Source organism: Impatiens glandulifera, chromosome 6 (assembly GCF_907164915.1).
Source record: "Impatiens glandulifera chromosome 6, dImpGla2.1, whole genome shotgun sequence".
Lineage (NCBI taxonomy): Eukaryota > Viridiplantae > Streptophyta > Magnoliopsida > Ericales > Balsaminaceae > Impatiens > Impatiens glandulifera.
Window position 1 is genome coordinate 7,075,853 of NC_061867.1, and position 24,357 is coordinate 7,100,209.

General features: G+C 27.3%; 4 protein-coding genes across 4 annotated transcripts; 2 read left to right on the forward strand and 2 right to left on the reverse strand.

Moving 5' to 3' along the window:
* Window positions 1-1,874: 1,874 nt before the first annotated feature.
* LOC124943042 (auxin-responsive protein SAUR72-like) lies at window positions 1,875-2,399 on the forward strand. Its single transcript, XM_047483609.1, has one exon. It carries the CDS (start codon window positions 1,875-1,877, stop codon window positions 2,397-2,399), a length of 525 nt encoding a protein of 174 aa, XP_047339565.1.
* An 843-nt stretch (window positions 2,400-3,242) lies between these two features.
* Window positions 3,243-6,634, reverse strand: LOC124943043 (heparanase-like protein 3). Its single transcript, XM_047483610.1, has 9 exons — window positions 6,395-6,634; window positions 5,279-5,315; window positions 5,018-5,192; window positions 4,785-4,933; window positions 4,470-4,700; window positions 4,186-4,375; window positions 3,871-3,996; window positions 3,682-3,781; window positions 3,243-3,589 (listed from the first exon to the last, which is right to left on the reverse strand). Exons 1-9 carry the CDS (start codon window positions 6,632-6,634, stop codon window positions 3,263-3,265), a joined length of 1,575 nt encoding a protein of 524 aa, XP_047339566.1. The 3' UTR covers window positions 3,243-3,262.
* A 4,362-nt stretch (window positions 6,635-10,996) lies between these two features.
* Window positions 10,997-14,195, reverse strand: LOC124943044 (heparanase-like protein 3). The gene is made up of 9 exons (XM_047483611.1): window positions 13,956-14,195; window positions 13,053-13,089; window positions 12,787-12,967; window positions 12,553-12,701; window positions 12,238-12,468; window positions 11,949-12,138; window positions 11,661-11,786; window positions 11,472-11,571; window positions 10,997-11,413 (listed from the first exon to the last, which is right to left on the reverse strand). Exons 1-9 carry the CDS (start codon window positions 14,193-14,195, stop codon window positions 10,997-10,999), a joined length of 1,671 nt encoding a protein of 556 aa, XP_047339567.1.
* A 5,238-nt stretch (window positions 14,196-19,433) lies between these two features.
* Window positions 19,434-24,083, forward strand: LOC124941610 (50S ribosomal protein L1). Its single transcript, XM_047481955.1, has 10 exons — window positions 19,434-20,056; window positions 20,452-20,529; window positions 21,053-21,094; window positions 21,204-21,309; window positions 22,497-22,561; window positions 22,652-22,690; window positions 22,790-22,903; window positions 23,430-23,517; window positions 23,672-23,718; window positions 23,809-24,083. Exons 1-10 carry the CDS (start codon window positions 19,502-19,504, stop codon window positions 23,884-23,886), a joined length of 1,212 nt encoding a protein of 403 aa, XP_047337911.1. The 5' UTR covers window positions 19,434-19,501; the 3' UTR covers window positions 23,887-24,083.
* The last annotated feature ends 274 nt before the right edge of the window (window positions 24,084-24,357 follow it).

Sequence of the window (24,357 nt, forward strand, 5' to 3'; positions counted from 1 at the left end):
TGAAAATATTATAATAATTTGTTATGTTTATTAAAGAAAATGAACGTTTACTTATTATTCAAATATATATATAAAAATTAATGAAATAATGATCTTATAATATGTATGATCAATAAATTAGCTTAAACCTTTTTCATTTTTGGAAGGATAAGACTTGTTTCGTATTTTGGTTAGATTACATAAATAATAATTATATAACTCATTATCTAACTCACATGGTACGATTATAAAAAAAATATATTATATTTTTTTAAAAGTATTAAAAATTTAATAATTGTAGTTAATTAAATGATAATTATATTTTTATAATTATGTGAAATTTTTATTTTTCCTTAAATTTGAAGAGTTTCTCTCTAAAAAGAACATTTAAAATAAATATATATTTTGTTTAGTCCCTTACTTCAACCTTGGATTTTCACTTATATTTGGATAAAGGTTGAGTTTTGTTCTATAAAACATCTTGTTTGGTCCGATCCAAATAATACTATCAGTTAGTAGTTAGTGGTGGGTCGTTCCTTGTTCATACTCTTTAATTTTTTTTGGTGATTATTTCTCGAATCTATACTCGTTCATTAAACAAGATGAACTTATCGGATCTGAACGGATCTGAAGTTAATTGAATTTTTAGTTAGAGACCATTTAATAAATATCATTTCATTATTTATATGGGTTTCTCTTTTTTATCCTATATGTAGATATTTTATTATCATTTGATAGAATCTTTTATGGCGGGTGTTTATTAAGGATAATTTTCACTGTCATTTGTCGCTCTGATAATGTTTTTATTGGGTTGTTCCGTCTGCTCTACTTCATCTGTCACTGTTACAAATCTTTAAAGTCATCTTTAAAAAATACAAAAAAATTATTGGATCTTCGTTATTAAAATTTAATTATTATAAATTTATCATATCATTTAATACATAAACTTTTATTTAGTTATTTTGATTTTATTTATGTAATTTTGTAAAAAAATATTATATATAATTTCTTATTTAAAATAATAATTATTAATTAATTTTTAAAAAAAAATTATAGTTAAATTTGTATTATTATATTATTTAAATTTTATGTTATTTTATTATTTAAATTTGTTTTTGTTAAAGGAGAAACTTAAGACGTACTCACCCATGTACTCACCCATTTTAATTTAAATTAAGGTGTTATATTTAAATACTTTGTTTGAATCACATGCACATGTATTAACTTAAGTCAAAGTTAGTTTGATTGAGTTTATAAACTTAAATAAACCGCCATGGTGTAATATGTTGCTACAGAAACGTCAGCGCATAAGTTGTTGCGAATAAATAAAATCAATCCACTTGAGCGTTTAACGATCACACTTGAACAAATAAAAATACTCTTATTTTTTCAAAGTCTTGAATTCGAGTCCATCAGACATAACGCCTAGTTATATTGGTTGATTATATTTGCGGACAATGTGTTTAACTCGCGAATTTAGGGAGCCCACCGTTCTAATAAAAATTAAATTGGAGGGATTATGTTTATCTCATCCCTAATGCTAGGGTTTCGAATAAGCTAAATACTATCAAACGTATCGGGACGTTTAACAAATAAACTTCAATAAATAAATTGAATCAAACTAGCACTGAATCTGACTAATTTAGAGACTAATTGTATTTGGACCAAAGAAGAAATATTTAATTAAATTTTAAACAAAACCCAAAATGGCAGAGGTCTCTATTTGAGAGAAAGATACAAATACTAATTAATTATTAATCTTAGATCTATGATCATCATCATTAAATGTCCTAAAATTGCGCAAAAATAAAGTCTTCCCCATCTTCAACCATTTCCATCATTCCCCAAAACCCCTATAAATACAAATGTCAATCTGACAATTCATAGAAGCCACCATGGATCCACAAAAGCAAAGCAACAAGATAGCTGAAATAGTCAAGCTTCGACAACTTCTAAAAAAATGGAGAAAACGAGCAAGTTCAAGCTCAAGATCAAGTAGCAACAATGGCATTGGCTTTCTCAAAAGAACACTATCATCTCTTTCAATGGACAACACCAATAACAATCCAAACACATTCTTAAAAGACACAACAGTTCCAAAAGGGTTTGTGGCAATTAGGGTTGGAGATGAAGAAATGAAGAGATTTGTTGTGCCAATGGAATACTTAAGTTGTGAAGTGTTTTCTGGGTATTTGTTGAAAGAAGCTGAAGAAGTTTTTGGGTTTCAACAAGAAGGTGTTTTGAAGATTCCTTGTAAAATTCACATCTTTGAGATGATTCTTAAAGCAATGGAGGATTTTAAGGAAGAAGATGCTTTAATGATTATGAGGGAATATTATGTTTCTAATTGTTCTAGGGAAAATAATCATTTATCCCCTTCTTATGATCATAAGAATCATTCAAGTCCAATGTGTAAGTGAGCTTTGATTAAAGAGATTATTATGCTTTCTAAACTTTTGAAATGGGATCATTTGTACATTTTTTAAGGGTTAGGGGGTTGTATTTTCATTTTATTCAAGCTTAAGGGCCTTTTTGTTATTCTTATAAATTTGTTTTCATTTTGATCGAATGAGATTAATGTATTCGAGAATGAATTTATAAGTGTTTAGGCCAATGAATGATATAATAAGGCACATCAATCAATTTTTACTAAGAAATCAATTTTCATTTTACTTAAAACATATTGAGAAATTTAGTGAGAAAATTTGATTTTATAATTGAATAAAATGTGAAAATATATGATTCGAGTTGTAAATTATCAAACATACAATTATTACGTAGTACAATTTAAATCGATGTCTAAGATACATATATCAAATATGCAAGCACAATGATAAGGGAGAGGGAGGCCTAAGCGTTCATGATTGATGTAATGTTTTATTTTTACCTTTTTTTTTTTTCTTATTTATGACATTATTCTATATATGTTAATTGAGTATGATTTATTTTAGATATTTTATGACAAATTATGCCATAACTCTGATTTGGGTTACGATATTTATTTATGAACATTACTCTCATTCTTTCAATGATTTGATTTTACATATTAGAAGATACAATTAACTTTCAAGATGATATTTGACATTACCCATTACTAGTAAAAAAATACTTGAGATAATAGCAAAATCTTGTGTAAAAATATCAACTCAAAAAATATCCATTTTTTTCTTTATAAGGACATCATGAGATTATTTTACATGGTTATAGAGTATTATGGCTATATATCCATGTATTATATATATCCATTTATTATAGTAAAACATTTATTATCTATAACTATTACTTACCTACAAGCATTAACCTGTATATTGGGGAAATGACAAAATACAATAGAGAAAGGAGCAATAGTTACGGGTTTTGAAGTATTCACAACCCGAGGCGTTAATCGGGGTATTTCTCCTAAGGAATTTACCATTAACGCCTCCCCGTTTAAAAGAACAGTTTGACTGTGTGGATCATCATCTTTTGCGGCCAAATGATATTCTTCCCTTGTGCCCGTATTGTGAATTATTTTATCATTAGTTTCCTTTATGGTTGAGTTATCGATCTTAAATGACAACTTGGCTGTGTTGTTTCTGTCTAGATTGATCAATAGAATCGTAATTCCACCCTGTGTGAAGTTTATGATTAGAATTAAAATAGTCTAATAGTTAATTTGTTAAAAAAAATGTTGTTATTGACTATAATATTCTATATACTCACCGAAGCCTTTGAACAATGAGAATAAGCGCGAATTTTGGTCAATGTGGACATGTTTGTCGAAAGAACATTTCTTCCCATTAGTCGATGCCAAAGAAGTGCGCTTTAAAGACCAAATAAAACAAAATTGTCAAACTAAAAGAAGAAAATATTGTAATGTTCATATTTTAAGAGAACTATTTTTTTACTTACCTATAGTAATCGGGGTTGGGAACGAATGTGGTCGTGTTCAACAAGCCATAGTTTCCGCCTATCAATGTTTGTCGGCAGTAAGTCTTGGTGTTGGAAACGGATGCCATTCCAAGTTGATCCAAGTACCTATTCGCGTTTTTCACAAATATGAAATTAGTTATATATACAACTTCTAACCATACCAAGTATGTCACAATTAGAACCAAATTAAAAAATCTATTGATGTTTTTTTTCTTGTTTTGAACTTTAACTAGAATCATATTCAAATCCAAAAAGTGTTACACAATGGTTGATTTAAATTTGAGTTTGTCTTACCAAAAGCTAAAAACGAACGCATCTGAGACAAGATGACGACCGCTACTCCAAGCCCCTCCGGACTCACTTACCCACGCTACGGTAGAACTTTTCGCGTTTTTCAAAATACTATTGAGAGCAATAAAGGGTTGCGATCCTCCCGAAAGATGAGACGGGTCAAGGATCTTATCTATCAAATGAGTATCACCACCTATTACATAAAAAAAAAATAAAAACATATTAAATCTTCAAATCTCAATCACAATTGTTCATAAGAAAAAGATTATTATGTAAGGGTTAATTGCCTGGGCCAAGATTGTAGATATGATGCGTAACAACTTGAAGAGAATTATTCGTCTTGTTTATAAAATCCGTGAACCATTTAGAATCAAAAAAACCTCCAGGTCCCAACAATAAAGGTTGCACTCGAAAATTCTTATATGTTTTAGCCAATAAACTTTGCAAAGAAATTATGTCTTTCGCATATTGATCGGAGGAAATGCTCGCCCCGATCCCCTTACCACTCAACTCGTTCCCTAATATGGTTATAACCAGCGTCAAATGACAATTATCAACATAATAATAAATAATTAAATTTTTGTTATATAATTAATAATTACCAAGCTCCCATCCATGAATAATGTAACCTTTATTCACAGTATAAGATATAAAAGATTTAGCATTGGTTGAATTCCAAGCTCCTATTGCTGAACCATTAATCCCTATTGTCTTTCCATTCAATACATTCAGCCCAAATATAACCTTTGCTCTTCAAAATTAAAATACCAAAAATCAATTTAGATTAAGTAACAAATTAAACAATTAATTTCAAAATAAATAAATATATATATACCCGGTCTTGTTAAAGAAGGCGTTAAGTTGATCCCATCGTGACATCGATAAACAACCTTCAGAAAATCCGAACCTTTCGTTGTTCTTTGCAAACTGCTTACATGGATGAGTGTTGGTATGGTACTTAAGTTTGTCTTGTAGAGTTCCACCAAGTCTTAATTTTAAGGGGGAAAATGCTACAAATGAAAATTAAATAAAAATATTATTGAGTGAAATTAATCTTCAATTGTATTGCTCATAATTTATTTCAAAGATGATATACCTTTGATTGCATTTATGAAGATTTTGTTTGTAAGATCCTACAAAGAAAATTAACCATGTAGTTAAATATATTGATCATTTATAAGAAATATTTTTTTTCTATTTAAAATAGAGTTTATTGTATAAATTGTTGATTCAATCAAGTTGTACATAGGGATGCATAACTACAATGTTGGAGTCGGTTTGAAAAAAAATTAAACCGTCGGTTTCAATCTAAATTGTCCGTTTCAATCTAAACCGTCCGTTTCAATCTAAACCGTCGGTTTCAATCTAAACCGTCGGTTTCAATCTAAACCGTCGGTTTCAATTTTTTAGTCGATTTGGTCGGTTCAATCAGTTTTATTCCTTGACCAAAATTTATTACTAAATAATACAGTTATGCATAAATTTACAAAAATAAAATAACAACCAAATAGATGGAGAAATATTTAAGTATTAATTATAAATTAGAAATAAACTATGTATTTTTAAAATTTTTTAACCATAATCGATAAATTTAATGGTTAATCGATCGTTGAAATCGGTTTTCATAACCCGTGGGTCATTCGATTTGTTGTTTTGGGTTAAGTTTAAACAGTTAAATTGATTTTGCTTATATCACTTTATTATGTAAAGTAAACTAAAAATATTCCCACAATTGTCATACTCACTTTAATTTTAAAATATTTATACTTAGTTGAATATGAAACAATTACTTCTTTTATGCAAAAGATCATTTTAGAAAAAGTAATAAATAGTTGTGATAAGATTAAAAAAACTGTTTCAAAATTTTATTTAAAGAATTACTAAGATATTCAAAGTAGTATAACAAACCATTAACCATTGATTACGAATGTTCATGGGTTGACCCACCCAAACCAGATTCTAACCTAAATCGGTAAATTAGTCCGAATTACATAAACTCATATTCAATTAGGGATGAATACAGATATTCGAGTTGTGGTGAGCTTATAAAATGAACTTAACATATTTTAAATTTAGGGGTTGTCCACATTTCTACCGTAAAACAAGATAATATTATGTTTTATGGGTGCGTCGAAACTTAACATAAATTCGTCCATGTATTCAACCCAAATTAAATTTACGAAAATCGAACAAACAAAATAAAAAAGATTACCAGGTTGAGAAGTGAAGAATTAGCCCAACTGCAAAACCCAAAATCACATTTTGTGGGTGGCCACCAATCTAAGGTAGCACAAACAAAATCTTCATCTGTTTGTGCAATTGGATGTGTTCCATTGACGACGACAATACCTTCAACCAAACCTTCGCTATTAGCTCCGACAGTCGATCTGCTTATGATGAAAACCAAATGAATATAAAAGCAAATGCCCAACATGTTCATTAAAGACACCATTGTTGTCATCCACCCTTCTTCTTCTTCTTGTTTATATTCTAGGGAGAAGTAGGTTAAATAAGCTCATATGGGGAAGATCATAAATGGGGAAAATTAATTTTCATTTCCCACTTTCAAAAGTTGCTTAGGAAATATATATTGACATGTTTGGAGCAGCTAAAATTCGAACGAAAAACTAGGTTAGAGTTTTACGAATAAATATTATTAAATTGGTTAATATAAATTTATTAAAAAAAATAAACATTATTTCATTTAAATTATTAGATCAATAAAATATTAAAAACAAAAATAGTTTTTAAACAAATTAAAAAAAAAAACTATTGCCCAAATTCAACCCCAACTCGGAGCTAGGTTCCAAACAGGGCATATTAATTTGTTTAATTACTTGAATTTGAATGTGACTTAATTTAATATTTTATCTTTACTTACTTGATCCCACCAACTTTCATTTTCTTTTTGGATTAGTGATCATTTTGAGTAAATATATATATATATATATTTTTTTTAAAAAAAGATTTAAAATGTATTAATATGTAATATAAAATAAAAAAATAATAATTAAAAAAAATGTATTTAATTAATTTTGATGAACGAGAAATGTAGTGAAATAATTTTTGATTAAGTTAATTTTTTTTTTAAAATATAATAAATTTAATAGTTGCTATAGAATTTAAATTGGAATTAGAGGTCCAATTCAAATTTTTATATTTGATAGAGCATTTAAAATTAAAAATTAAAATTAAAATTAGAATTTCAATAAAATTAAAACTAGTATATATATATATTTTTTTAATTTTCAGTTCCATTCTCTTTAGTTTTAGAATTATAATTCTATTTTTTTTTCTATTTTTCTAAAAATAATATATTATTATTTTAGGGTTTAAATCGCTTCATTATTTCAAAATTTAAAAAGTTAAAAATTTCGAATCGATATATTTTTCTAAAATTTAGTAAGTTAAAATTTTGAATTAATGTATATTTTTTAGTTTAGAAAGTTAAATGTTGAACTAATATTATTATTTTTTTTTTAAAATTAAAATGTCATACCGATATTTCTTTTTGTTTAGTTAATTAATATATCGAACCAATATTCTTTTTCTTCATTAGAATTGATTTATAAATAAAAATTCTTAATACTTAAGATATCTTAATAGGTAGTGTCAACCAAATGTTTATAGATAATATATATTCAAATTATTATTTTTTTACTTTTTCAAATATAAGTATTAAAAATGAATTACAATTTAAATTTTTTTAAAATATAATAATTGAATTGTAATTTTTGTAGAATTGAAAATTCAATGTTAATTCTAATTTCAATCTAAACAGAATCTAAAGTATTTTGATATTTGGATAGATAAAATAAGTGATAAGATAGATAAAATGAAAAAAAATATTGGGTTTTTGATTAAAAAAAAAACAATATCAAACAAACCCTTAAAAACTTGTTCCATAGTTTTTTTTTTTTTTTAAGTGAGTGCTGATTTTGATTAGTGGGTAATATATCTTTACAATTTAGATATTTAGATATTAAAGTTATACAAACTGAAATTTTGTCTTTCAGTTTCAAAGCACTTAAATTATTATTTAAGTGACATTTAATGTTATTAATAAATAAAACATTAATGTTATTAATTTAATTACCGAATTTCAACGTATTGTGAATTTTAATTGCCGATTTTATAGTTAAAACTCTTCATTCTTAGCTGAAATTTGATAGTTAAATTAATGACATTAATATTGTATTTATTTATTTACAAATACCACGTAAATAATAAGTTAACGACGTTTGAAACCGTTAAAGTTTGTATAATTTTAACAATAATAACTACTAAATTGCGATATTTAAAATAGAATATTCGAAATTTTAAACTGCCTTCACTCTGAAATATTTTTATAATTTCACAAAAGAAAATTTAATATTTAAGTAATCAACAACAAAATATTACAAAGCAAAATAAATACATTTACTATTATTTTTACTTTTATTTTGAAATTATAAAAATAATTGATATTTAAGCAATCAACACAATATTACAAAGAAAAACAAAAGAGATGACAGGTCTTTTTCTTTATCTTTTGAAGCAGTTTTATTTTTTATATAAAAAAAGAAAATGGTTGTTTAAGCAATCTACAACAAATATTACAAAGCAAAAACGAAAAAAAAGATAACCGGTCTTTTTATTTTTCTTTTGAAACATTTTTATATTTTATATAAAAGAAATGGTTGATTAAGAAATAACAACTAAATATTACAAAAGAAGAAAAAAAGGATGACATTGTCTTTTTATATTTCTTTTGAAACAGTTTTAATTGTTTTTTTCTTATAGAATCGATTTTGATTTCTAATACGACACCAATTATTATAATCTCATTTAATTTGAAATTTTTAATTTTTTAAAATTTTCTTCCAAAATGATATAAATAATAGTCGTTTAAGTTTAACGACAAAAACATTACAAAAATATGAAAAAAAAAACTATTAGAAAACAATACTACACAGAATGTTCACCAATCGTAAAAAATAAACAAAAATAATAAACTTTAACAAGCACGGTAATCTTCGTGAAGATTAATGAGTACTCTGACCGCTTCAAGTTTCAACTGATTTATCCAATAAATATCCCTAATTGTCATACTAATAAATTATGTATTAAACGTATCGGTCGACAACGAACACTAAATATATTACGATTCCTTTCAAGCCAAATGATCCATCAGAAAATAAGTGAGATGAGCCCAACGACTCGGGCCAACCAAGCTTATCGTCTTTATTCACACTTTCCAACAACTAAAGATAGACTGTGGCATAACTAACTTAATACTGGTCATTTTCCATAATAAGCTTTATATCGCAACCATTCCATCATAATTAGGGATGATGATGGGGTAGATCGGGGCAGAGAATGCGATATAACCCATTAAATACTTCGATAATTTTTTTACTACTATCCCAGTCTCGTTTGGTTTCAGAAGATCTCCGCGGGGTATTAACTCTAAAATAATAATAAAATCCTTCATAAATGAATTTTCTTAATATTATATATATTGTAATATATTGAAAATTTATATTATTTTAAACAAATAAACTTAAAGTTTGATAAAATATAAAGAATAAATAAATATAATGGTGATGTTATATATTTTATTGTGTTTATTAGTGTTAAGGACAAAATCGAGGTTATATCGGGGCATAGTCGGAGTGAGAGACTCAAATATCATCATCGTTCCATCCCCGATCAACTACCGGTTAAACCGGAGAAAAACCACCCCTAACATAACAATTCAAATCGAAAATCGCGGGGAGAATTATAATTGTCATCCTTAATCACATTGTAAAAGCAAGTGAAGCGTCGACTCCACCTCTTTATGACACATTCTACAACGAGATGTCATAATACATCATTTTTTCATGCATTTATCATATGTTAAAATTATTTAATGCATAACACTTCATCCAAAAAACAAGATGTTCAATGAGAATTTAAAGTCCCACAACTTCTCTCTTATGAGATCGTAAGGAGCATTCTCTGCAGTTAAAAAGTAACAATGATTAACCTTAAAATTATCAATATCTTATCAACGTAAAATATCACACGAAGAAGGATTCACATTTTTGCGACCCACTAGGTTCAACACTTTACCATGTGAAACTAACTTTTTTAACATTTAGTCTTCTCTTATTCTGATTCTCATTGCAAAAGCATTGGAACTCGCACTATACATCTTCTTGCCTATAGCATTTCTACAAATAGCGACTGAGGCAATAGCTTAAGACTCTTAGTGATAATTTTTTTTTATAAAAATTAATTCTCATTAAATCAAATATAAAGTTACAAATAAAACGTTAATTTATAAATAATAAAAAATTATAAATATTAAAATTCGAATTAAAATCATCCAATAATAATATAATATTTTTTTAAGGTGACTCCCAAAACAAACTAATATGAGCTTCAGAACAGAACAAGCCACTCTAAAAAAAATTTTACTTACAATTTTAAGCGAACATAAAAATTATCTTTGTTCAAGATTGATATTTTATGACAAATTATGTATAACTCGTACTTACCTAATTTGGATTACAATATTTATGATTAAAAAAAATACCCTCTTTCTTTCCATGATTTGATTTTACATATTAGATATATGTAACTTTCAATATGATATTTGACATTACCCATACTAGTAAAATCCTGAAGTTAAAAGCAAAATTTTGTGAAAAAATGTCAACTAAAAAAAAATCCTTATTTTACATGGCTATATAATATTATTTGCTAAGATCTTAGTATGTGAGTATGTACATATATCTATTTATTATAAACATATTATAGTAAACATTTAATTATATATAACTATTACCTACCTACAAGCATTAACATGTATATTAGGGAAATGACAAAATGCAATAGAAAAGGGTGCAATAGTTACGGGTTCTGAACCATTCACAACTCGAGGCGTTAACCGAGGTATTTCTCGGAAGGAATTTACCATCAACGCCTCACCGTTTAAAAGAACGGTTTGGCTGTGTAGATCACCATCTTTTGCGGCCAAATGATATTCTTCTCTTGTCCCATCTTTCATCTTTAGTCGCTGCCAAATTGGATCGAAATTGATTCTTCCCGTATTGTGAATTATACGCTTTCGTTTATTATTAGTTCCCTTTATGGTTGAGTTATCGATCTTAAATGACAACTTGGCTGTGGTATTTCCGTCAAGATTGATCAATAGAATCGTAATTCCACGCTGTGTTAAGTATGCGTTTAGAATTAAAATAGTCTAATATTTAATTTGTTAAGAAAATTGTAGTTGTACTACTACATGTTTACATACTCACCGAAGCCTTTGAACAATGAGAATAGGCGCGAATGTTGGTCAATGTGGACATGTTTGTCGAAAGAACATTTCTTCCCATTAGCCGATGCCAAAGAAGCGCGCTTTAAAGACCAAACAGAAAAAATTGTCAAACGAAAAGAAGAAAATATTGTAATGTTCGTATTTTAAGAGAACTACTTTTTTTACTTACCTATAGTAATCGGGGTTGGGAGTGAATGTGGTCGTGTTCAACAAGCCATAGTTTCCACCTATCAATGTTTGTCGGCAATAAGTCTTGGTGTTGTGAACGGACGCCATTCCAAGTTGATCCAAGTACCTATACGCGTTTTTCACAATTATGAAAGTTATATATACAACTTTCAACCAATATGAAAACCATCAATCCATAAATATCAAGTATCTAATTGGATGTCACGTTTATAAACAAGTAAAAAATTCAATTGAGGAATTTTGCATATAGATTTGAACTTTGGCTTACCAAAAGCTAAAGACAAACGCATTTGTGACAAGAGGATGACCGCTATTCCAAGCCCCTCCGGCCTCACTTACCCACGCTATGGTAGAAGTTCTCGCATTTTTTAAAATATTCTCGAGAGCAATAAAGGGTTGCGATCCTCCAGAAAGATAAGACGGATTAAGGATCTTATCTATCAAATGATCATCAACACCTGTTACATAATAATAAAACATATTAAATCTTTGAATCTCGACACTACTCAGCAAATGTTCATTAGAAAAGGATTCTTATATATGGAAGGGTTAATTGCCTGGGCCAAGATTGTAGATATGATGCGTAACAACTTGAAGAGAATTATTCGACTTGTTTATGAAATCCGTGAACCAATTAGAATCAAAGAAACCTCCGGGTCCCAACAATAGAGGTTGTACTCGAAAATTCTTATACGTTTTTTCCAATAAACCTTGTAAAGAAATTATGTCTTTCGCATATTGATCGGAGGAAATGCTCGCCCCGATCCCCTTACCACTCAACTCGTTCCCTGATAAGGTTATAACCATAGTCAAATGACAATTATCAACACAATAATAAATAATCAAAATTTTGTTATATGATTAATAATTACCAAGCTCCCATCCATGAATAATGTAACCTTTATTCACAGTATAAGATATAAAAGATTCAGCATTGGTTGAATTCCAAGCTCCAATTGCTGAACCATCAATCCCTATTGTCTTTCCATTCAATGCATTCAACCCAAATATAACCTTTGCTCTTCAAAATTAAAATACAAAATTAATTTAGATTAAGTGACAAATTAAATAATTAATTTCCAAAAAAACAATATATATTTATATACCCGGTTTTGTTAAAGAAGGCGTTAAGTTCATCCCATCGTGACATCGACAAACAACCTTGAGAAAATCCGAACATTTCGTTGTTCTTTACAAACTGCCCACATGGTTGAGTGTCACCTAAGGTATGGTATATGAGTTTGTCTTGGAGAGTTCCACCGAGTCTTAATTTTAAGGGAGAAAATTCTACAAATGCAAATTAAATAAAAAATATTATAGTGAAATTAATCTTCAATTGTATGGCTCAAAATCTATTTCAAAGATGATATACCTTTGATTGCATTTATGAAAATTTTGTTTGTAAGATCCTACAAAGAAAATGAATCATGTAGTTAAATATATTGATCACTTAGGATAAAGATATTTTTTTCTCTAGGAGTTTATTTTAGGTGTGTAAATAGTTTCATTCAATCAGTTTGTACATCGAAATGCACATCAAAACACGACCAAACTATTGAAATCGGTTTGATGGTTTGGTTAATTTCAATCATTTCTATTTATTCGTTAAATATATTACTTTCTTTTAATATATTAAACTAAGACGATTCTCCTTATAATTATCATTTTTCATTTTAATTTAAGTCGTTATATATATAATTATATTTGTTTTTCAAATAAAATTATAACGACTAGTAGATTAAACATTCAATGATGAAAACTTAATTAAGAAGACAAATGTTTAATATTAACTATAAATTATAACGGTTGAATTAAAAGCTCCTTATTGAGACTAATTGAGATATCATATATCATCTTCTTTCAAATCTCACCATTTGAATTCATTATTATTAAAAATAAAGTTTTATCTTAACGATTTAAAACAACATTAACTTATTATCTACGTGACATTTATAAATAAATAAAATAAAAAAATATTCATATCACTAATTTAAATACCGAATTTTAAAAAAATTATAATTTTAACTACCAATTCTCGCTGAGAAAGAAATTCTAATTCTAAAAACCGACTGATTTAAAAAAAAAAAACTCCAAATTGTGAGGTGAGAAAGAAAAATTCTAATTTGACCCAAAACAAAAGTCTCGATACGACAATTTCGTCAAATTTATAACTAATTTATATTTTTTAAACTTTAACCATGATGAGTCGGTTTTGCGGTTCAACTGCCACTAAACCTACTAATCGAACTATTACGATAAATTTGAAGGAAATTACCAGGTTAAGAAGAGAAGAATTAGCCCAACTGCAAAGACCATAATCACACTTTTCCGGTGGCCACCAATCTAAAGTAGCACAAACAAAATCTTCATCTATTTGTGCAATCGCAAGTGTTCCATTGACGACGACAATACCTTCAACCAAACCGTCGCTATTAGCTCCGACAGCCGATCTACTTCTTATGAAAACCAAATAAATACAAAAGCAAATACCCAACATTTTCATTATAGACACCATTGTTGTCATCTACCCTTCTTCTTCTTCTACTTCTTCTACTTAGAAATGTTTTTTTTTTCTTTTTATAGAGAGAAGAAGGTTTGATTAAAATAAGTTCATCTGGGGAAGATCAGAAATGGGGAAAATTAATTTTCATTTCATATCTTCAATAGTGACCAAGTGGGTTAGGGAATTATATGATTTGTTTAATTGTGTTGAATGTGACTTAATTTAATATTTATTTTTTAGTTAATCCCATTAGAGCCTGTTTGATATTGGGTTGTTTTAAAAGAATCTGAATTGTAAATTCATAATGGTTTGATCCAAGACTTGAGTTTGTTTGGTTGGGGTTTATTTAAAAAATGTTGATTGGTGTTTATTTTGAGGATTTGAAGATTTGAACTTAGAGTGTATTAATATATATATTTTTTGAAATTAATGTATTTTAATTAATAAATTTAGTAATATAATTGTTGAAAAAATAGAACCTAACAAAGCCTGACTATTTAGTTTAAATTAACTCTTTAAATTAACTCTGATATACAAAATTAGGTTGGATCCTCATTAAAAAATTCCTAAAATTAAGTAGAATTCATGATTGGAAGAGTTTGATTATCTTCATAAAAAATCAGAAATTTTTATTATTTTATTTAAATTATTAAACTATTATTTGATGTGTGATGTGTCATCAGAAATTATATAAGTAACCTAAATAAGTAAGAGAGCTTCAAATATTTATTTATATATTATTTTATTTGAAAATTGTCCTTGCATAATATTTTGTATTTGAATTTATTCCTAAACATTTAAATCATTTAAAATGTACAATTTTGTAATAGAAATTGAAAATAAACTCATATGTTTGGTATATTCATTTTTTATTTTTCTAAATAATGTTGGAGAAAATTTTCACATCATTTTTTAGATAACTTCTTCCACTTCATTCCTAAACAACCGATGTTAAAGACTAAAATAATGACAAAATTGTTACAGACCGGCTGATTCAAGACGTATTGCTGGTTTCGTGTTTGACCCTCTTCGGATGCACTATCTTCTTTGTAATTATAACTTTAACATAATTCAAAATTTATTTTTTCGATTTCAATCCATACATGTTTCAACACTTATAGTGTAAAAAAATAGTAAAATATGACAAAACCCACAATATGTCTTGAATAGGTTGATATATATGGAACAACCTCATCGTCGTCTTAGTCTGCAACATCATTGTTTGAAAATGAAATGAAACAGATGAAACAGTTGCGTCGTCGTTTAATAATGAAGTTGAATAAGACTTAGAAAAAAAATTTGATATGTCCGTATAACATGAATATGTGCCTTTTTAACCAAAATTAATGAATTACAACATTTTAAATAGTTTAGATGTTTATAAATTAAATACAAAGTAAATGTACAATTAACCATTTCAAATAAGATCATGTGTTAGAGATATTTAACACATAATTAAATATACAATAAGTATTATACATATTATTCATTATTTAATTATTACAAACAAAATATTTTTTAATCTAGTAATATAGTTCCAATGACAAAAAAAAATAATACCAAAGAGAAGTGTAGTGAAATTAAGTTAAAATTATAAAAAAAATCAAAATAAAAAACATATATTTGTTATAATATAGATTATTTTATTTATGAATTAAATTACTTAATTTATTACAAAAATAAATAAATATAATTAATATTTTAAAAGCATAGTTCAACTCTTTTTAAAATAACTCAATATCAAACATGCTCTTAGATCTCTCATACACAAATACACACTAAGAACAATTAGATAAACACAGCTAGCGTTGACATGATGATTAGTGCTCGTTTGATGTTTAATTATTTGGAAATATTATTATATTTTTGAAAAAATATTATATGATAAAATAATAAATTATCAGATTTTAAATTTGTTTGAATTATCAAATGATTGAATAGTTAAAAAAATAATTAGTTAGGGTGAGATATGTTTTTGTTCAAAAATCAAACATTATATTCTAATTAATGAACATTATATTTTGTTATATGTTATATAAATATATATATATAATAAAATAAAATGCTTAATTATATTGGGAATACATTAATTAGAATATATATATATATATATATATATATATATATATATATATATATATATATATATATATATATATATATATATATATATATATATATATATGAGCTGGTTTGATGTTGGTTTGTGTGTGTAATTAATAATTTAAAAATTAAATAACCCATTTTATTGGAGTTTTTTTTTAAATCTAATAAGAATCACAAATAATCCAACATCCATTTGACAAAGACATCATTTGACTGCAACAAATGAGGATGTGCTCTTTTATTTTTCTTTGGATATTATAAAAAAAATGATGTTTAAGCAATCAACAAAATATTACAAAGAAAAAAAAATGACCGGTCTTTTTTATTCTATAGAAATATTTTATTTTTTATATAAAAGAAATTGTTGTTTAAGCAATCAACAGTTAATTATTACAAAGAAGAAGAGTCTTTTTATATTTCTTTTGAAAAAGTATGAATTTTTTTTTCCGATTTATTTTGTGTATTAACATGCAAATGCGGAGTTAGAATTTAAATTTTAAACGGGCTATTTCATTTTACAAAATTTACTCGGGTTACAATAATAATAATATAAGCAAATAAATAAAATCAATCTACATCACTAAATTATATATCTACTTGTTTTTAGAATTTTATACTTATATTTAAAAAAAAATGTGTCCTTTTGAATATTGTACTTTGGTACTTGTTGTCCACTTTAATTATATATTTAAGATGAACTTGTATTATTAAATTATAAATGACTAATTTGAAAATGAATAAGTCTTTGCTTACTTTATATACAAATTTCATTAAAAAAATTATGGATGTATACCTCCAAGTTTAATGAATGTTTAGCTCTTATATTTGAACAAAGACAAGTTCATCAATATTATACATTCATTAATATTGTATCCTCATTCAAAACCTCAACTTGTGAGAGATTTTTAAAATATTATTTATAATTTATGAGTCAAAACTTTATAAAATGTTCAAATTAATTGAAAATTGTTTATATATATTTTTTTAAATGTCAACTCCATCAAATATTCTGAGTTATATAGAATATCCTTCAAATTTAGTAAGATGTTTAAATATAAATTTGAAATGTCAATATGAAATCCAGTAAGAACATGAGAAATCAAAAGTCCAATATTCGATTTTCACTGTATACATGAGTTAAGGCAGACCAACCCCAGAAACAACCCATTCAAAAAAATAATTAGTGGTTTCTAATTGTCTTAAAAACATTTTTTTAAAATTTTATTATCTATTTGAATTCAATCATTTACAAATAAAAATAATAATTTATATCTACTAAGTAAAAACAATTTATCGATATGAGATATTTGTTAAATTATATATATAAAAAATTAATATATCTAGAGTAACTTAATAATCTTTGTATAGAATAATAATTCATATCCTAATAATCATGAATTTAGTTCTCAATTCGACCCATCTAAAAAATTGTATTAGCCACATATAAGAATAAACTAATATAAAAAATAAAGTCATATAGTTTACTTTGTTAAACATTTTAAAAAATGATAAACATGGAACACTACAAAAATTTGTGAGCTAGAAAATAAGATTTAGAGTTCAAATTACATTACAATATTATATTTTTGCAAATAGAAATTTATTAATGAAGATTTTTCAATGAATCATCTAATTCAATCTAATAAATTAAGGTGTTAAAATCCATATTTGTCACAACCATGATTGAATGTTTGTGATTCAAATTTTAAAAACTCACATTGGTGGTTCATTATAATTTTTTTTATTAATACAATCAAACTAACCGACTATTAAATTATGGTTTTTTTAATTAACATTGATTTATAGCATGTAGGTTTTAAAAATAATTAATCGTGACTATACAAATTATTTAAAAACTATTTTTAAACAAAACTTAATGGCTAAATATAAATGTATTTAAAAATAAAATCTAAATATTTTATTTTATATGGTGGATGATATAAAACTTAATAGCTAAATATATATATTAAACAAAATCTAAATATTTTTTTTATATAGCTATTAAACAAAACTTAATAGCTAATAACTTTACAAATGAAACCATTCAACTAATAAAATTCAAGGAATTGAACTTAAAAATGATAAAATGACATTGTTTAAGATAACTTTATTGTGTAATTCACTGCAATTATTAACTTAGAGATTAAATATCACACTATGCTAACTCTTAAAATAAAAAATACATATTTATTTATTAATATAATAATATTATTTTTAAAAAAAAATCCTAATATAAATTAAACTTGCCATAACTAAACAAGGTCATGTACACATATAAAAATTTATATATTTATTTCAATTTCACTTTTGTAAATTTTATAAACAAAAATATAACCAATTATTTAACGAAAAATTAACTAACCGATGATTAAGGAACACTTAATTATAAGTTCGGCTGTTTTGTAAAACTTTTAAAAGAATCATCTATATTAAAATGATAAAATTATTTAAGCATAACGACAAAATATAAAAGAAAAAAAGAATAATATAATATATCGACGTTATTCAATATATTATTGAGCTCGTAGGTATAGCCGGATCAAGATTCAGACTTGGATGGGCTTGAGAAAATAAATAGAGTCAGTTTAAAAAAATAACGAGAAAATTTAAAATAAAACAAGTAAATAAAAATATTTTTACAATTTTCTTAATATTTAAATAAACTAATATTCAATTATATTGAAAATTTTTAAGAATTTAAAGGGTAACGTAATATTTTTACTATAAAATAAATAAAATAAAAAACTTGTGTTAGGTTTTCAGGCCCACATAAGCTATTACATAAATCCACCAATGTTCTTAAGTTTTCTAGAAAAACAATTAATTCTTAAATTAATTTTACTGTTTTTAAAAAATAAATATCAGAAAGCGTTTTAATAATAACATTATTAATGATATGAATCGAATGTCTGTTGTTATTAATAACAATTCGACGATATCTATATTTAACTAGAAGTTTTAGATTTCTCTGTGTATCAATTTTATATAACAACTATTTGATTTGAACTACCTAAATATCATAGGCTAAGAATGAATGAAATTTAACTATAAGGGTTCAATCAAACATCTTTCATAAAATTAAAGGTATATTTACAATCTATCCTTAAACTAAAACTTTTTCAAAAAAAAAAAAACCCAGTGAATTGTAAGAACTCAAAACCCTGCGCCTCCTTCTCCAAAGATCATTTTCAGAGCTCAGAAAAAGTTCATCAATGGCGTCTTTCAAGCTTCTTCTATCTCACGCTAGTCGCCATTGTTCATCACAATACATTCATCAGCTTCCGCGTTCTTCTCTTACATCTCTCTATAGATCACTTTCTTCATCCCCTTCCGTTCCCGAACCAAATTCACCAGAATCTCGTTCCAACGAACCTAAACCACTACCAATACAATCCGTTTCATACGCAGTCAAACCTAAAGATCCGCCTCCGCCGGCGGAGGAACAAACTGAAGATCGGGCTTGGAGTCGTGAAGATATTCGATATATGAAGGATATTCCGAAGATAACTCCGGTTTCTTATGCATCTAAGGTCGCGCCTCTACCTGAAGACAGAGAAGCTGATTCGAAGGAAGGAGAAACTGGTGAAGTGGATGAACAGTTGGAAAGAGAGAGGAGGAGAATTGAAGTTAGTAGTCAGGTACGAAGGAGATTAGTGAGAGTTGAAGATAATACAGTTCCTTTTCCAACTTTGATTAAGCAGGTGACTGTAAAAGAAAAGACTATTACTACTATTCATGATCTTCAAGAAGCAATTAAACTTCTCAAGGTCAGTTATCTTACACTTGTGTTTACTGAATTATAATTGGAATCACAGATGATTGATTTGAATCTTTTTAACTGATAAAATCTGATATTACATTGTTTTGGACAGTATTCATGGTATTCTTTGCTAATTGTAATGAGTTCTTGCAAAATGAAGCTTGTGTTTACTGAATTATATGTAGCTAGTGAGCAAAATTTGAATGATTGTGTTGAAGGACTTATAATTGCTTGATTATTGGAATCAGTTCATTCATGTATAATTTACTTTGTAAGTGATACTTTTAGGGATAGATATGATTGATTTGAATCATTTTAACTGATACAATCTGATATTACATTGTTGTGGAGAGTATTCATGGTATTATTTTCTAATTGTAATGAGTTCTTGATCAATTTCAGGCCAATGCTAAAACGACATTTGATGAGACTGTTGAAGTGCATGTTAATCTAGCTGCAGAGCTTCGTCGAAGTGACCTGGTATTTGGACTTTCATTTGTTTTCATTTGGATGTAAGCAGTTTGTTTTACTGATATTGTTTCCCCATCCCGATGATTCCTCCTAAAACGGGATAGGGATATTCTGATACAAGGGAAAATGATATTAGGGTTAAATATAGTGGCGGGAATAAATAGAACAGTTAGTTGTGAAGAGTGAGATATGAAATGATTTAGTTGAAAAGTCTTGTTAGAGTTTCTTTCTCTTATCTCATTGTATTCACCCTAGCAGTTAGGGTTCTATCTCCTCCCTTTGATTTTTCATTACTCATCTCAATATAATTCTTTTATCTTTTATGTTCAAGATTTATACCTAATTCTACTACAAGTTATAACATATTCATGCTACATGTTAAACCACTTTAACTTATTTTGTATGATCTTGTTACTAGTACTTGTTTTTTAATCCCTGCGTATTGGTTTAGTTAGGTGTTTGTTTTTTAATCCCTGCATACTGGTTCTTATTACGTATTGAGTTTCATCTAACTTCATCTATTTAAGTGCAGAAACTTAATGGAACTGCTAATCTGCCTCATGGTACAGGGAAGGTATACAAATTTCTCGGTTTGATTAAAAATCTATTGTGCCCACTCCCAAAATCAATTGTCACCACGAAAACAAACTCAACATATTGTTTGATGTTTTCATGTGTGTTAGGTTGTCAAAATTGCGGTCTTTGCTGATGGAACTGATGCATCAGAAGCGAGGGAAGCTGGAGCCGATGTTGTTGGAAGTGATGATCTCATTGAGGAAATAAAAAATGGTAAGTTTTATAGGTCAACTTTTTTTTTTATCTTTGCAATAAAAGATGGTCAATTTATGATTGCAATTAGAAAATTCTATTGATTAAATATAGATTAATGCCTACCCTCTTTCTCTCATTTGATTTCAGAGTTAAGTTTTAAGTTTAAATTCATTCTACCTGTAATGCCTTCTATTTCTAAATTAGCCTAGCTATTTGGATAGTAATGTAGTAAATGTAATGGAAAATAGTTCAGGGTTTAAGTGGACTTAATAATATGAAAATCATAAACGTAAAAAAATAAAATGGGACACCTGAAAAATATTAAACCTAATGTGACAGGATATGATTTTCATGTTATAGAGAAATTTGTTAAGATAGAGAAGAAGATGTTAAGTGATCAAATTAACATCCTATGATTCCTTGAACCCTTTTCATTACTATAAGCAGTTGTATTGTCCATGGCTTGGTTTTATAACCTTATCTAGAAACATGCTTATGTGCAACAAATTGCTTATTTTTTGCTTAGAGAAATGCTGAAGTTCCAATAGAATTCTTTATCGTACATCATGATAATAGCAAGAAGTGCATACTTCACCAAAATACTTTACAGCATGATATTATTTATTTTGATAGTTTGCTTATAATGAGTTTTATTTATAGTTAGGCTTAACATTGCCTTATTAAGTCAAACCTTTTGTGAAGAAAATTAGTTATGCTACCCTTCAGTGTCTCTTAATCTCAAATAAAATACTACAAGATAACATATTTAATTCACTCTCTATATCTGGCAAACATACATCACAGATGTGTACCACATGTTGCTTCTATGATTGATGTATTGTTTGTTTTGATTTTTATTTTGTCGTCAAACCCCTAATGTTGTTGGATTTTTCCCTTGAACCTTTTGAAATCTTTTGATTCTACCACCTAACTAATGTATCCCCCAAACGACATCAATATTTTGAAGTTTGGCCAATTCTTAGTCAGTTTCCTCCATTTGTGGGGATTTGGTTGTGCGAGTACAATCAAAATCTTTCAAAACATTGTGGGACAAAATACCAATTACCTTCTTTACAAGTAATGGTACGAGATTTTTAATGACTAAGTGCCCTCTTTAATGGGTTACTACTGTGATATGGTACGAGATTTTTGTTCAATAAGCCAAATCTAAAACACTAGCTTCATGTCTTGTCAATTATGTGCAGGTAACTTTAAGGTTGATTTCGACACTTGCATTACAACTCCTAAATTTTTTCCACGATTGAAGAAGGTATTTTCACCTATTTTGGTCTTGCAAAATACTGGATAAGATGATTCAAATTTATCTTCTTATATTAGCTTACTATTGCATGTATTACAGATAGCAACTGTCCTTAAACGACTAATGCCAAATATTAAGGTTACATTTCCCCCCTTTAATTACTCTTATTTAACCCACCAAAACACTCAATTCTGTCAGTAGATATCACTTGCTTAGTAAAATGTTATATACTTATAGGATCGTACTTTGACTGCTGATGTCGCAAAGGCAGTTACTGAGGCAAAGCAGTGTGTCTACATAAAAAAAAGAGACAAAAGAAATGGTGCTTTAGTGAATGCGGGCATCGGGAAGGTAAACATTCTATGCTATTATTGCACAAATACTATTTTTTGTATGATCAGGAAAAATCTACCATCTTTTCATGTTCATATGATCAGGAAAAATCTACATTTGTTATTATCGACAATGATCTAGAAAATAATCTGTTTCATGATTTTGCAAAAACTCTATCAAATAAAACAAAAAATTACACTACAGCTTGTTTGATCTTCGGTTATTTGGTTTTTTCCAAAAAAATCCTCTATCACATCACCTATCTTTTCACAAATCATCGGATCATTTAAAATACAAAATACCTTAATTTACTTTTTCATAAACAAGATTTTGATTTCATAACCTTCAAAAGCTCACTAGAAAATCATTTGTATACCAAACGAAACACCAACAAATCTTAATACAACATTAAATTTTAACCTCTGGTGACGATCTTTCAATGGGATCAAAATACATGTTTCCAAACATATTCGAAAAATGAAACAGAGAAGGGTGTGCTTTCTTTATTTCATTACATTATGATTGATTTAACCGCGATGTACAGGTGAGCTTTTCTGAGCAGGCATTGCGTGAAAATATTGGTGCGTTTCTTCATGGTGTTCTACTTGCAAAACCTGCTGGTTTGAAAAAGAGTAAGTCCATCTATTATGCATTTGTTGTAATTCTAGGTTTGATTGCTTGGAATTAAATGATCGAGGTGAACTCTTCAAAATCGTTTTAATTGACCAATCAAATGGGTAACAATAGAAGGAATTGATATAATATTATAAATTCACGTTTGTTTAGGCTCGCGATACGCTGGCTATGTCAATTCTGTTCATATATGCAGCACGGTGAGTGTTTTTTCTACGCATTTATGAATTTGTGTTGGACTAAGTTCTGTTTAGAAACAAGTGTATTATAAGTATTGTTTGGTTTTGCAGATGGGTGCTGGCTATCCAGTTTCAATGCAATCGGTCGCGAGAGCTGCTGATCGATATAGTAAAACATTGACGAGTTGATCTATCGAGTTCACGTTTTTGAATTTTCAAGATCTTCCGACTGCAAAGAATTTTTTTTTTGTTTTGTAGAACAATAACATCGAAAGAACACGGGGAAGAACATCCAAATGTTTTTTGTCTGGGAATTTAAAATCTTGCAGGCTATTATTAATTTAGTATGCTTATTATTTGAAGATCAAAGTTCTTTTAAGAACTTGTGTTTTTTTATGCATACAGTTTGATAATGAATATTATTATAAGAGTTATTAGTATTTTGTCAATTTTTATTATAATTGCATTATAAAAATATAAAAGGGATTTCTTTCTACTTAAAATTGATTTTATTTAATGAAAAATGTTGTGAAATTGAGGTGTTTAGAAATATTTTGTAACTAAAATTTTTTATTACCAAGGGCATTGTGCATAAACGTTCGTATTCGACTCGGACAAGTCGCGTTAGACTCTTAATCGTGTTGTGTCGTGTCTCAATCT